General features: G+C 32.6%; 1 protein-coding gene across 1 annotated transcript in view; it reads left to right on the forward strand.

Moving 5' to 3' along the window:
* Positions 1–4393: 4393 nt before the first annotated feature.
* The window catches only part of LOC101889288 (putative neural-cadherin 2), a gene marked incomplete at its 5' end in the record, with an annotated part of 126667 nt that continues 116001 nt past the window's right edge, over positions 4394–15059 (forward strand). The window contains 2 exons of the mRNA XM_020034746.2: positions 4394–4541; positions 13099–13214. Coding sequence (XP_019890305.2) covers positions 4394–4541; positions 13099–13214 — 264 coding nt within the window. The remainder of the gene's footprint in view (positions 4542–13098; positions 13215–15059) is intronic.

Genomic DNA, 15059 nt, shown 5'->3' on the forward strand with positions numbered 1-15059 from the left:
TTCTGATTATGGGAACAATTAACTTTCAAGGTTTAAGTTTAAAAATTCCACGACTTTGAGAAAACCTTGAAATGCCAACAATATTTAAAAAAATATTTTAAAATAATTCCTAAGTTAAAAATATTAAAAAACTCAAACTCAACAAATTCAGATTCAAAATTCAAAAAAAACTATTTTATTTGAAATAAATCAACAATTACTTTAAAAATCCACAACCATTAAAACAATTTTAAAAAATCCAAAGATCTACAAAAAATAATAATAATAATAAGTTAAAAAAGATTTAAAGTCTTATACACGTCAATTTAAAAAATATTAAAAAAATGGAAGGTTCTATAAAAAATTTAATTATAAGGTTTTTTTAAAAATATGCGTCTAATTGAAAAAATATTATTAAAAAATCCACGATTGTATAAATCAACAATTACTTTTTATATCCAAAAATATTTTCAAAAAATCCAAGTATCTACAGAAAAATTAAAAAAATCAAAATCCAATCTAGGGCTATTTAAAAAATATTTTTAAGAAATCCAATGTTCTAAAAAAAAATTAAAGATCTTTTGAAAAATCCACTTCAATTAAAAAATCCAATATTATTCAAAAATATTATTGAAAAATTCACGTATATTCAAAAAAACCACATCTATTTAAAAAAATAATAATACAAAATTCACGTCTGTTTAAAATATATTATTTAAAAATACACTAATATATAAAAAATGTCCAATACTGTTTAAAAAGACTTTTAAAAATCTATTTAAGAAAAATTTTTAAAAATCCCCTCCTATTAAACAAAAATTTGAAACAAAAAAGCAAAGGCTATAAGCAGGCGGGCCGACACTATAAAATATTGGAAAGCCGCCTTGGATTTAAATTCATTTGGGTCGACTTCGTCCTGTCAGGCTAATAGTTATTTAAAACAATTTCCCAAAAAAAGAAAAAAAAAAAACAAAAAAAAATATTCTTTATTACTTCAAGAATTTATTTTTTTTTTAAGAATTCTTAAAAAAGAAAATAATATTCCTAAAAAATTCGACATTTTGAGAAATATTTTTAAAACTTCCACAGCTGTTTACCAATTTCCACGACTGTAAAAAATATTGTTCAAATTTCTACACTCTTTAAAAATATGTCTTAAAAATCCGGTACAAATTGAAAAAATATGAAAGTTCATGACTTCTTGAAATTCAAAAGATATCTGAAAGAAATGCTATAATTAAAGTTGTTTAATTTAATTTAAGCAATTTAAAAATGATTAAAATTGAAAAAAAAAAATAATCTAATCATGAGACAAAGTTTATATCCTTCCCTCATTATAAATTCTATTGCGAAAAACCTCCACCTTTGCTTCATAATTTGTAATTGAAGTGTTCAGTGAATTAAAAAAAAATGTTTGCCATATTTAATTTTTAATTAAATTTAAAATTTAAATTATTGAATGCTCTTTAATTATTAAATATGCAATATTGTTTTCAGCTATGAAAATATGCAAAACAGAAAGCTGGACTATGCCAGCATATTTGCATTTATTTACAAAACAATAACTCTTTAATTATTTAAAAATATATTTTTGCCTTATCACTTCAATAACTAAATTAAATCAAAAATTTTGCCATAGAATTTGGTGAAAGCACACAAATGCAACACACCCACATGCACACACACACACACACATGAAACTACTTATTATAAATACAAAGATATATCCTTTTTTTCTGTCTTGTGTGTCAAATTTTCTTCATGACTTGCTGGCAATCATCAATATTTACATTGACTACGAGACAGAGTGATTGAGTCAGGACAGAAGAGAGAAAGAGAGACACACAAACACACACACACATTCATCTCTTGTATTGTTATTTAAATTGTTCAATAGAATGCAATCATGAGTGAACAAATTCCAATTACACAATGTGAATATATTGTAAAATAATAAGAATAAAATGCATATATAATTGGTGTAGAGACAGTCGGGTGTGTGTACATGAGCTTATACATGTATGCACGAAATGTGCAAAGCAAATATTTGCATATATTCTCTTCGAGGAGAGAAAAGCGTGGGAGAAGAGAAGTATATGTTTACATTCGATACCAAGAAAAGTTTTTGAACTTAAGTAGATGCATTGTTCCCTACAAAGTCAAAGTCATCATGAAACCGACTGTTTTTATTAACCGAAAGTTGGCTGTAACCAAATACGCCAATTTTGATGGAGAGAAAAATTCGCCATAATTGATAGTTGGCAATATTGTATATCAAATTTATCCTACTTTAAATGTAAATGTGTATATTTTTCAAGATAAAATGGGTTGTTTATTCAAAAAAAGTAAGATTGAGAAAGTTTTTTTTTTTAAACAAGTAAAAAACATAACGGGCCGAATTTTAATATCCTCCACCTTTGGGTAAAGAAAGCATTTTTGTATAAATGTATCTTCATTGAAACGTGTTCCATTTTAAACTACAAATACCAGTAAGTCCGTTTGGAAAATACTGTTCAACTTTTTAAAAAACCATAAAGTGGGTGAGGCCGTTATTAGAGGACCATACCAAAACGAGAACCTCTATAGACAATTTTATACTTCAAGGATTGTCATCTACCAAAACTTCTTAAATACTAAATTTGAAAAAATTTCGTGGGTATATGTGACTAGGATTGTCGAAATACCAAATACAGGAAGACGTGGAACTAAATATTCAATGTTCAGCCACCGGGCTAGAAACCTTTATAAACTACAAATACCAATTTTTAGACAAATGTGGCAAAAATCATCAAAATATTGCCCGATACCGTTATATGGGAGCTATACCAAAACGTGGACCTATACATACAGTGCTTCGCTACCGAAGCTAGAACCTATTACGACCCACAAATACCACTTTTAGACAAATCGGTGGAAAAATGTCGAAAAAAGTCAAATCATCATCAAAGTACCGAATATCGGCAGGTACCGTTATATGGCGGATATACAAACTCGTGGACCTATACATACAATGTTTCGCCACCGAAGCCAGAACCCACTGTGACTTACAGACACCAATTTTTAGACTACTCCATAAAAAAATGTGGCGAAAATCATCAAAATAGAGAATATCGAGAGGTACCGTTATATGGCGTCTATACCAAAAAATGGACCGATATATCTCATGTCCAATACCAACCGTGCTAGACACAATAAAAATTGTTCTGCCAAATTTTGAAGCTCTACGTCAAATAATGTGGGCTGTCTCGTGATTTCAACAGACAGACAGACATACGGATGGACAGGCAGACAGACAGACGGACATAGTTAAATCGACTTAGAATTCTATGCTGAACATGAATATATATATACTTCATGGGGTCTACAAGGAATACTTAGGGATGTTACAAACGGAATGACAAAGTTAATATACCCTCCTTTTCAAGGTGGAGGGTATAAAAAAATTTACGCCCAATCATGGGTTATTTATGTGAGACAACGAAACTAAGTATTAGTTTTCATACTCTCCACCATACTATGGAGGGAATATTAACTTTGTTATTCCGTTTATAACTCCTCGAAATGTTTGTTAGACCCAGCGTAAAATTCCAGGTCGATTTAGCGATGTTCGTCTGTTTATCTCTTTGTTCGTTTGTCGGACTGTTGAAACCACGAACGAATCGAGATATAAAGATAAAATTTTGCACACACGTGTAGGTAGGCATGTTAAGTTCGCAAATCTGTCATGTCGATTCTCGTTTTCGAATAGGCCTCTATATTCGGTATTTTGATGATTTTAGCGACATAATTAACCGGATCTGTTTGAAATTTTGTATTTGATGTCGGTAATGGGTAAAATTGTTTTAAATGTCGTATTTGAAGTTCTGAATCAGTATTACGGCCTATTACAAACAATTACATATGCAGATCCACGTCTTTGTATAGCATACAACAGTTTCCACATAGGTGGTGGCTTTCGAAAGAATTTATTATTAATTATTATTATTATTATCATCATTATTATTATTATTATAATTATTATCAGTATTATTATTATTATTATTATTATTATTATTATTATTATTATTATTATTATTATTATTATTATTATTATTATTATTATTATTATTATTATTATTATTATTATTATTATTATTATTATTATTATAGTAATAATACTAATTATTATAATTATATATATGTGATTATAAATCGGTTTCTCTGCCCCATACCCGTCTACAATTACAATTTTATTAGAAATGGTATCTAAGATTATTCCTAAATATGAAACCAAAAAATATGGAGTTCGACAAAATGTCTTTTTAAATCCACGTAAATTTTAATAAATTCAATAAAAATAATAAAAATTATTATATATTAGTATTAAATATGATATAAAATAACTTTAATTTGTATTTTTTCTCATTTTCTCATTACAGTTACAAAATTTGTACGCATTGGTATTGCCGATAAAAACGATTCACCGCCTTATTTTGATAAATTTTTATACGAAACTGAAATCGATGAAAATGCCGATTTACAGACAACAGTACTCACAGTCAATGCCAAGGATCACAATGAGTGTAAGTAATAATAGAAAGTACAAAAAATTTATATTTATTTAATTTATATTTGGAATCAGGGCTACAGAGTAGAGTCATTATACCCTACAGCACTATGTGTTGTTATAAGTTTGATTGGGCCAAAAATTATGCAACACCTCGAAATATGGGTCCTACACATATATTCTTTATATCTCGGCGAGCTGAGTCGATCTAGCTATGTATGTCCATGTTAATTTGTAATCACGCTACAGGTCGCAATTATGGACCGATCCTCACCAAATTGACGGGGTTAGATTAATGTCAGAATATAAGCCTTTTGTTTTTAGAGAAGAACACAAAATATTGAGGGGTTGAAATGGACCACAAAAAAAATCCTGATTTTGCGGTTGGTCGGCCCCATACGACTATAGCCTTTGCTTACTTGTTTATTTTATTTTTTTTTTACATCCGTAAAATATGTTCCTCGTCTAAAAGCTCTATTTTCTCAAAACTAGAGGTGCAATAAACACCCAATTATTCACTTGAATTTTACATTAATTTTAAAACGTATTTCCTCTACCAAGAATTCGACAAACTTTCAACTCACAAATGTTCACTTCATGGGAAAAAATTTGTAAACGTTTAGACGACATACCTTTAACTAGTTAAACTTTATCATTAAATTTTCAGAACGTGCAAACGTTTACTCCAAAAACTTTATCTTTTGGTAGGATCTCTTCGTCTTTGTTCCACCCCCAATTTTAACTTTGTCAACAAATTCCGGAGAATCACATAACAGTTGTATTTTAAATACGACGCCTCAAAGTCTTTATACATTTTTTGGGTTTACTTTTTCTTTTGCTGAACATTTTGTTACTGAGACTGAGAAATGGGAGAAATTCCGAAAATGTTCGTATAAATCATGCAATAGTTGTTCACATTGTCGTTTCACCCAAATGAGTAACAAAGGCGAAAAGCAAGTAAAATTCCGAATAAAAATTAAAGGCAATTATAATGAAGTGCTCTGCATTACGTTTGATACTCAGGAAGTGAAAGAAAAAAAAACGTTTTGGAAAAAATAAAAACAAGTTTTTTTTTTTGTATTTATATTTGTGATTTTGTTGAAGTAAGGAGCAACCATTTCAATAAAATATTTATGTCAAAAAATATACAAACCAGTAAGGAAAAGTCAAAAGTCGGACAGGGCCGACTTTATGATACCCTATACCACTATGCTTATTTAGTAGCTCCCGTAAAAAAGTTTATATGTGGAGAAGGTCATATCAACAATGAACCTTATTTGAATGCGTATAATGGTTTTAGAGTAGTCACCTTTTTTTGGGAACTATATTCAATTCTGAATTAATCTTCAACGAATTTGACGAAAGCTATTGTACCTCTAGTACCAAATAATATTGATGTATAGTGCATAATATGATTTCGATTAATATGTATACCGGACCCAGTTTCAACAAATGGAAAAATCTGATAAAATATGATTTTTTTTTTTTAATTTGGCCCGATATTATACATATGGTGAGCAATAACCAAAAAATCGGATGAAGCTGTATATGGCAGGTATATGTATACAAATTTGAACCAATCTCGATAAAATTTGGCAGAGGTATTTTCCAGCTGCATCTGATGTCTGGTATCAAATATTATTGTTGTGGTATGCATAATACGCATATAAGAAACTTTAACACCGAATCGGATGAAGCATATATATGGGAGCTATAGCTTTATTTGAACTTTACACTAAATTTGAAGTACTAGCTTCTAGAAATTCAGTCGGAAATTGGAATACCAAATATCATTTTTATGGAGTATATATTACGCATGTGAGGGACTTAAAACCAATCAGATGAAACATATACAGGTTGAGATGAAAAAACTGCAGCCAACTTCAGACTGCTGTCTTTTCTAAAACACTCATCCGACAGCTGTTAAAATTATTCTAGTGACAGCTCCTGATATTGTTTACAAGCGTACAAAAGCATTTTGGTGAGAATTTCCCAGAAAAAAAATATTCGTTATGGAATGCAAGCGTGATAGTGTAATTTTTTTATATTTGGCTGGAAAACCGCAAGTGGCTATCCTTAGAGCACTCCAGCATTAAAATGTGAATAAATCTTTTGTGTTTCTTACCATTGCTCATTACCGTAATACCGGTAGTGTAGCCCGACGTCAAGGAAGTGGATGGAAGAAAACAGCAACCTCAGCAGAAATGGTTCGAGAAGTAAAGTAGCAACTTGATCGAAACCCGTGTCGCAGATGCCGAAAAATGGCTTTAAGCTGAACGTATCGCAATGAGCTCGGGGTAAAGCCATTGAAATTCCAAAAAGTGCAAGAACTTACACCGCAACAGAAAGAAAATAGATTTAGAAGAGCTAAAGAGTTGCTTCGCTTGGCCGAAAGTGGTGAACTGTCGAATTTAGTTTTCTCCGATGAGAACTCAAGCGCCGGCCATGGTGATGGTGTGGGCCGCCATGACAGCCGACGCTCTCCGCTCGTATTAATCGACCGCGACATCAGAATAAATGCCAAATATTATCGCGAAAATATTCTGGAGGCTGTATTAAAGCCTTGGGCATTCCAACAGGACTCACCACCATCGTACTCAGCACGCGCCACCCAATAGTAGTTACAAAATGAGATTCCTCGCTTCATTTCCAGCGCACAGTGACCACCAAAATCTCCGGATATCAATCCGTTGGACTATTGGGTCTAGAGCATTTTGGGAAGCAAGGTTGGCACTAAAAAAATCAAAGTTTCGATCACCTCAAGCAAGCGCGTCGCCGGTAATGGGTCAAAATACCACAGAGGCACATTCGGGTAGCGAGTGACGGTTTTATTGGCCGTTTGAAGGCCATAATTCGTGCCAAAGGTGACCAATTCGAATAAATCTAAAAAAATCGAAAAAAATTAAAATTTGACGCTATGTCTGATATTTTTTGCTTTCATTCAAAAAAATTGTAAAAAAATGTTAACAATTTGTTGCAGGTTTTTGTCTCACCCTGTATATGTGAGCCATAGTTATATCTGAACCGATTTTCACCAAATTTGATTTTTTTGCTTCTAGACTGAATTCAGTGGAAATTGCTAAAAATCAGGCGAATTTGACAGATATTGGCCATTTGGTGCACAATTAACCCCACATCGGTTAATGATATATGTGGGAGCTAGGAATTCAGTCGGAAATTGGAATACCAAATATAATTCTTATGGAGTATATATTACGCATGTGAGGGACTTAAAACCAATCAGATGAAACATATACAATGGGGTTCGTCAACAAGTATTGTTTGGAAACTTTCATGTCAATCGGATAGCATTTTGTTCACAAATATACATGGACTGACGGACTGATTCTATGAAGAACCTCAAAAGTAACTATGAGTCTACCTCGCTTCCTTCCATGCTACAAACAAATTCACAGACATAATTAGCCTTACCACTATGTGGTGTAGGGTATAAACAAAATAAATCAATGAGCCAATGAAATATTGTTAATAACAACAAATTTTCAGGTCAGGTGTGCTCATTTCTGCAATTAGAATGACAAATTTGTACATATGTAAGAGATTTCTGAATTTTATGTTTTAAAGGTCTCCGAATATTGTAGAAAAAACTGCTGTAATGGAATCGTATCCAATCACTGCTTTGTTATTTTTTTATGTTGTTTTTTTGTTTTTATTTCAAAAACTCTACCCACTTGGATTTTTTGAATGGCTGTCTAACGTGTGCAAACTCTTTATATTTGAATTAAATTCAAATAAAATCAATTTCTAAAAATATCCAAAATGGAAGCCACTCCCACACTCAAATCTCGCAACATTATACAAAAAAAAAAAAAAAACGACATAATCATAACTTCCATTCTTTTATTTTCCTACGACTTTGCAAATAGAATTTAATGTTGAAACCCATAACAATTTCAGGGCACAACATACATTTACATTAACGTGCCATACACATACATAGACGAGTAATAGGAGTAAACAACTTCTTAATGTTTAAATATCCTTAAAAAAGTTGTCATAACAACCCAAAGTAATAAATGTTTTTTCTCTAAAGAGGATTACGTATAAAACATTTTATTTCGTATGAAAGTTTTATCTGTTTTTTTTCTCAACTGCTGTTGTTGTTGTTGCTGTTGCGAAAGTTAAGAAGATTTCCTTTGGGAGACAGGGATAAAGCACACACACACACGCGCACACATACACATACGATATATGTGGGTATTAAGTCGTAGCATATAATCTTACATTCTAAATAGCAAAGTGTAGCGTTATGGGAGTCGGTTGAGGTGGGCACTTGGATGTGTTGAAAAAGTCAAGAAAATTAATTCATTTAAAATTGATTACAACATGTTCACATAAAATGGACATGTATTTTGGAAGTTGTATAGAGGGGACAGTTGTCAAAATATGTCAGTACTGATGATAAATCCCTGGAACGGTCGAGACAAAATCTGAGATTCTTATATATTATTAATTAGTAATTACTTTCAGGAACTGGATTCCTTTGCCTTCAGTTTCAGTTCTATATGAAGCGTTAAAGAAGGAAAATTATCCTAAAATTGAAATTATATGTTAACTACTAGAAATAACTTAATATATTTATTTGTCAATGCTGGAATTTTCGGAATCCGTATTTATTACATACATACATTCGTAGACAATAACCAGAATATAAATAAATATAATTTGATTTTTCTTTATACCCTCCACAATTCTATGGAGGGTATATTAACTTTGTCATTCCATTTGTAACTCCTCGAAATATTCATAACAGACCCTACAAAGTACAACCATTCTGTATGAGCGTAAAATTCTAAGACGACCTAGCGATGTCCGTCTGTCTGTCTATCCGTCTCTCTCTTGTAATCACGCTATCTTGCGACCTAATTGCGCATATATATAGTTTACCAGTAGGCAGGTTAAGTTCGTAAATGGACTATGTCGGTCCACGTTTTCGTATAGCCCACTTATAACGGTACCTCTCAATATTCGATATTTCGATGACTTTAGCGACATTATTCACCGGAATTGTTTTAAATTTGGTATTTGAAGTTGGTAATGGATACTACAGCCTAAGACAGAAAAGTGTTTGTGCAGGTCTACTTCTTCGTATAGTCCTCATATAACGGTACCTCCCGATATTCGGTATTTTCATGATTTTAGCGACAGTATTTACCGGATTTATTTTAAATTTCATATTTAAAGTTCGTAATGGATACTACAGCCTATGACAAAAATTATGTATGCAGGTCTTCGTGTAACCCCTGTATAAGGGTACCTGCCGATGCTCGATATTTTTATGATTTGTGCTACATTAATCTCCGGAATGGTTTCAAATTTGGTATTTGAATTTGGGTGCTACAGCCTATGGCAAAAAATTTCGTAAGCAGGTCCACGTCTTAGTATAGTCTCCATATACCAGTTTTCATTTAACTGGTAGTTTCCGGAAGTTTTTTTGAAAGTTTCCTTACAAAAGTTCTGCCCGGGCGAACTTATCAGTTTTTTACTTGTTTTAATTTTTGTTGTGTAGTTTTCACAATCAAAAACATGGTTATAATCGGATGGGGTCGTCCATGCGATACATTACGATATTTTACGATAAATTTTCTATAGATCTGAACTAATACCTCAGGATACGAAATTTTTAATTGGATTACTGAAATGAAATTATTCCAAATATCAGAATACTTTTTTTCAAATTGTTCTTCTGAATCAACAAGTTAAATAGTATCAATCGGTTTTGCCGCCCCCAACCTTGAGTTATCCAGTTGACCAATATTGTCCAATTCGTATTTGGATGTGTGAAATTTGAAGAGAGTTTTTTTATGCTTATTTCGCGTTTTATGAGCGTACCGTTTTTCAGAACTCTGACCAGAGGGGAGATATCAGAAGGAGTGCGCCGATACATCCCGTTTTCACGGCAGATATTGTGTTAGTAAAAATAAATTTGAAGAGAACCGGATGGTTATTTCGGATTTATGATCGTTTTTATTATTCAAAAATTTGACCCTTTGTGGGGAGGTACCAGAAGAAATGGTCCGATCTCTACCATCTTTATAACTGATCTCGTGTTGATAAAAATATTGAAATTTGCCAAATCTGAATGGATTCGGATGTTAATTTTGTGTTTTATCAGCTTCATGGATATTCAAAATGTTGACAAAATTTTTTGATATATCTCATCTTCACAGCAGATCTTGTGTTAGTGGAGACAATGGGATGTGTGAAATATGAAGAGATCCGGATGATTAATTTGGAATTCTGATCATTTAAGTTAATAAAAATTTTGACTCTTTGTGGGGGAGGTACCAGAGAGAATGGTCCGATACCTATCATCTTTATAACAGATCTTGCGTTGATAGAAATATTGAGATGTTCTAAGTCTGAATGGAATCGAATGTTAATTTCGCGTTTTATGAGCCACATGAATATTTAAATTTTTGACCCTTTGTGGGAGAGGTACTAGAAGGAAAGGATCGATATATTCCACCTTCACGACAGACCGTGGGTTAGTAGAAATATTGTTGTGTGTGTAGTTTGAAGACAAAGTTTCGGATTCTTGAATTACATTTTATAAGAGTTTAAAGTATTCAAATATTTGGACCTTTGTGGGGGAGGTACTTGATTAAGTTGATCGATATTGTCCATTTCCGCACCTGACCGAGAACTGATGCAAATATTAGGATTTGCAAAGTTGGAAAAAAAAGATTATCCTTTCTCTGTCTGTGAAGTGAAATATTTTTTTTTTTTTTTTTTTTTTTTTGTGGAAATTTCGACTTTTTGCGGGTGAGGTACGAGAAGGAATGGACAAATATTGTCCATTTCTGAACTCGACCTAAGTTTGATAATAATATTATCCAATCGGATACTGCCTTGGAGAGTTATCATGCGCACCAGCCAGAGGGACAAATGAACAGACGGACATCGCTAGATCGACTCCAAATGTTCTGAAACAGATTTGGTCCAAAGAGACCTAGATTCTAAAACCGTTATTTCGATGAGATACATTTTGGCCGTATCAAATGATATATACCCTCCCTAGCCATATAGCTGAGGGTATAATTATATGATTGACAGAGTTAAGGCTAATCAGACACCCCGAATGGCAGCATTAAATCGATACCAAAATATGTGAAACCTTTGCATCAATAGGACTGAATATACAAACAAAGTTGGAATCTCATCATAAAAATCTATTACAGCTTCATTATCTTTTAAAGCCCCATATGACTTCATTTTTCTATTTATTTACCCTGCACCATACTACCGAAATACACTTCGAAATATCCGCTATTTGGAAATGTCAGTCCGGCTGTTTGTCTGTCCGTTTCTGGAAATCCCAACCCCATATTACGGTTCTTTAGAGCTTAGGCTGGCCAGAAACCTTCCAATTTTGATGGTCATCGGGTAATATTTAGTGGTTGAAATAGACCATAGCATTTGTGATTCATAAAAGTCAAATTTTCCATTAAACCGCGAAGATTTTTAATGCCTGCGAAATCACAAACAGACGAACTGGTCAATTCTGACCTTTACGTAGATGCCGATAGTAAAAATATCGGATATATATAGCGAAATATATAAAATGTATATATACAAAGGAAGGGGATGTTAGCTAGAATGCTTATATCTCCAGAATGGCTGGAGCGATTTTGACAAATTTTGTCAATTTAGAATGCCCTCTAAGCATTCGATTTCTTCAATTTGACTTATAATATTGAGGAGTACCTTTTGTAATATTTTTTCACCTTACAACACAGGTTGGGGTTATTACATACAGATTGCAATTATCGTTCGATCTTCACGAACATTTTTACAAGGGTAGGGTTAGGCTCAGAAGAGCTATTGTTTTCAAAGATGACCGCAATATATTTAGGGGTTGAAATGGACCAACCACTAAAAATGTTCCTGATTTGGCAACCGTTATAAGGTCGCAAAAAGGAACCAAAGGACACGAAATCTCGCATGTAGTTAGGGTTTAGGACAGCGGGTAGAATGTACCACTACTTTTGTGTGCAAAAAATACCAACATTACTTACAAGCGATATCCGAAGTACACAAAAGGCGAACTTCTAGCTTTTTTATGCTGATTTCGTTAATGAATATAGCCAAATATCGTAGTCAAGCAAATCATATACATGCAGAGCGGCTTATTGCTTTTGGAGATGATCGCAAAATATTAAGGGGCTCAAATGAAACAAAAACAGAAAAAATCCTGATCACACAATGCAGCCAATCGACATGCCTGAGAAGAGAGTTAAGGATAGGGAAGAATTCTAGCTTTTTGGATGACCATTGGGTTATGTTTAGCTGTAAAATGGACCACAACAACTAACAGCACGACGGAGTGCGCAAATGTCCCTGGAAAAAATGCTAAGGGCAATATCTGGGTAGTGCTCCATGACAAAATTTCAAAAGCGAAATCTTCTAAAATGGACTTGGACATAAGGGTGCTTCTAACATATTGTAGTGTTGTAGGGTATCACATAGTCGGCCCCGCACGACTATAGCTTTTGCTTACTTGTTTTAAATAAAAAATTAATAACATTTATATATTTTTATTTTCATTTCAGCCTCGAATATTCGATACGCGATTACAGGCGGTAACGTAGGAAATGCCTTTGGCGTACACAATAATACAGGCGCTATTTACGTAGCATCACCACTAGATTACGAAACAAGACCAAGGGTAAGTCAAATTTAAAATAAACTACATTCATAATTAACAATTTACAGATAATTGCATACACTGGTGGCCAAAACTAAAGCAACTAAAATCGCAAAGACAATAAATGCCCTGTAACTTTTACAAAAATTAATCAATCGTAATTATTTTTCCAGTTTTGCATGAGGTACTGTATTCACTTTTAAAAGACTAAAAACAAAAATACAAAAAAAAATTTGAATGAAAAATAATTAATGGGAAACTAAAATGACCCAATTTTTGCCTGGTCAAAACTAAAGCAACTTTTTGATTTTTTATTTTAAAATAATTAATTTTGACTAGTAGTCGATAGTATAACCATTATTTTTGACAACAGCTGAACACCTACGAGGCATTGAATCTATAATATGCTCAATTTGATCCTTGGGTATGCCTTCCCAGGCACACTGAATTCTTTCGAAAATGTTGTGTGTATTTGTTTCCGAATCTCGCTTGATCTTCTTGTCTACGATACTCCAAAGGTTTCTATGGGGTTTAGGTCAGGTGCCGGCCATGACAAAACACCGATTTTTGACTCCCGCAACCAATCTTCGACAAGTTTTGAGGCATGTTTGGGATAATTGTCATACTGAAACACTCAAATAAACCGAATATTTTCCTCAGCTAAAGGGTACAACGTGATGTCCAACACATCTTTGTAAACAAACCGATCCATAACTTCAATTATTTCATGGATAGGCCCAAGTCCATAGAAAGAAAAATAGCGCCAAACCATTTTTGACACTCCCTCATGCTTCACTTCACCCTTGCAACACTGCGGCATGAGTCTTTCTTTTTTTTTTTGGTTTTTTCACCATATTTTTTTCATGTCTAAGCTTTTTATACTAAACGTAGACTCATCCCAGATCAAAATGTTTTTCCATTGAGCTGGATTCCAATTAATATTATCGTTTCCGAAAGCCATCCTGGCTTTCCGTTTTGTTTCAATATAAATGGCTTTTTTGATAACTTACGGGCACACAGACCAGCTGCCACTACTCGTCTACGCACTGATCTCGAGCTTATATCCAATGAAAGCTCTCTTACCAATTCAGTTGAACTCTTAAATGTTTGTTTTTTTTATTTCTCTCACAATTTGTTGATCAGTACAGACAGAAAATTTTCACAGCCTTCATCCTTTATAGACTGTTACTACTGATCCAGTTTCATAAAATCGACATAGTATACGAGAAATCACAGGAATATCTATGAAATATTTCTCGGAAATCATTTTCTACGATAGCTTGTTTTCAAAGTCAATGACAATTTTCTGTTTTATTCATGTACTGTATTTGCTTCCAGCCATTTTTAAACTTTTTTGGGCAGTACTTAAAAAAAGTGAAACCAAACAGGTGCTGTTGTAAAATCTTCTCAAAAATGAATTATGACAAGTGAAATTGTTGAAGGAAGCAAAAAACGATAAATATAATAGTACAAACAACTGAAATTTCAGCGATCATATAAATGTACAACAGAGTTGCTTTTGTTTTGTCCAAGCCAAAATCGGGTAAATTGACTTTACCATATATTATTTTTTATATAAAAATGAATTTTGGTTTTTTGTTTTAAGTTTTTAAAAAATGAATCAAGTGCCTAATTTAAAACTAAAAAAACTTTCTCATTTTCTTAATTTTTAAAAAAGTTACAGGGCATTCATTCTCTTCGTAATTTCAGTTGCTTTAGTTTTGGCCACCAGTGTATGTGTGTGTTAAGACAGTGGAATTTTCAATTTTTCATAAAGGACAACATAATTTTCAATACAATAAGCAGTTATGCTTGTTTGATTTAAATATTAGAAATTTCAAAATTAGTAAAATTAAAAAATAAATG

This window comes from Musca domestica, unplaced genomic scaffold, assembly GCF_030504385.1.
Source record: "Musca domestica strain aabys unplaced genomic scaffold, Musca_domestica.polishedcontigs.V.1.1 26, whole genome shotgun sequence".
In the NCBI taxonomy this organism is placed as follows: domain Eukaryota; kingdom Metazoa; phylum Arthropoda; class Insecta; order Diptera; family Muscidae; genus Musca; species Musca domestica.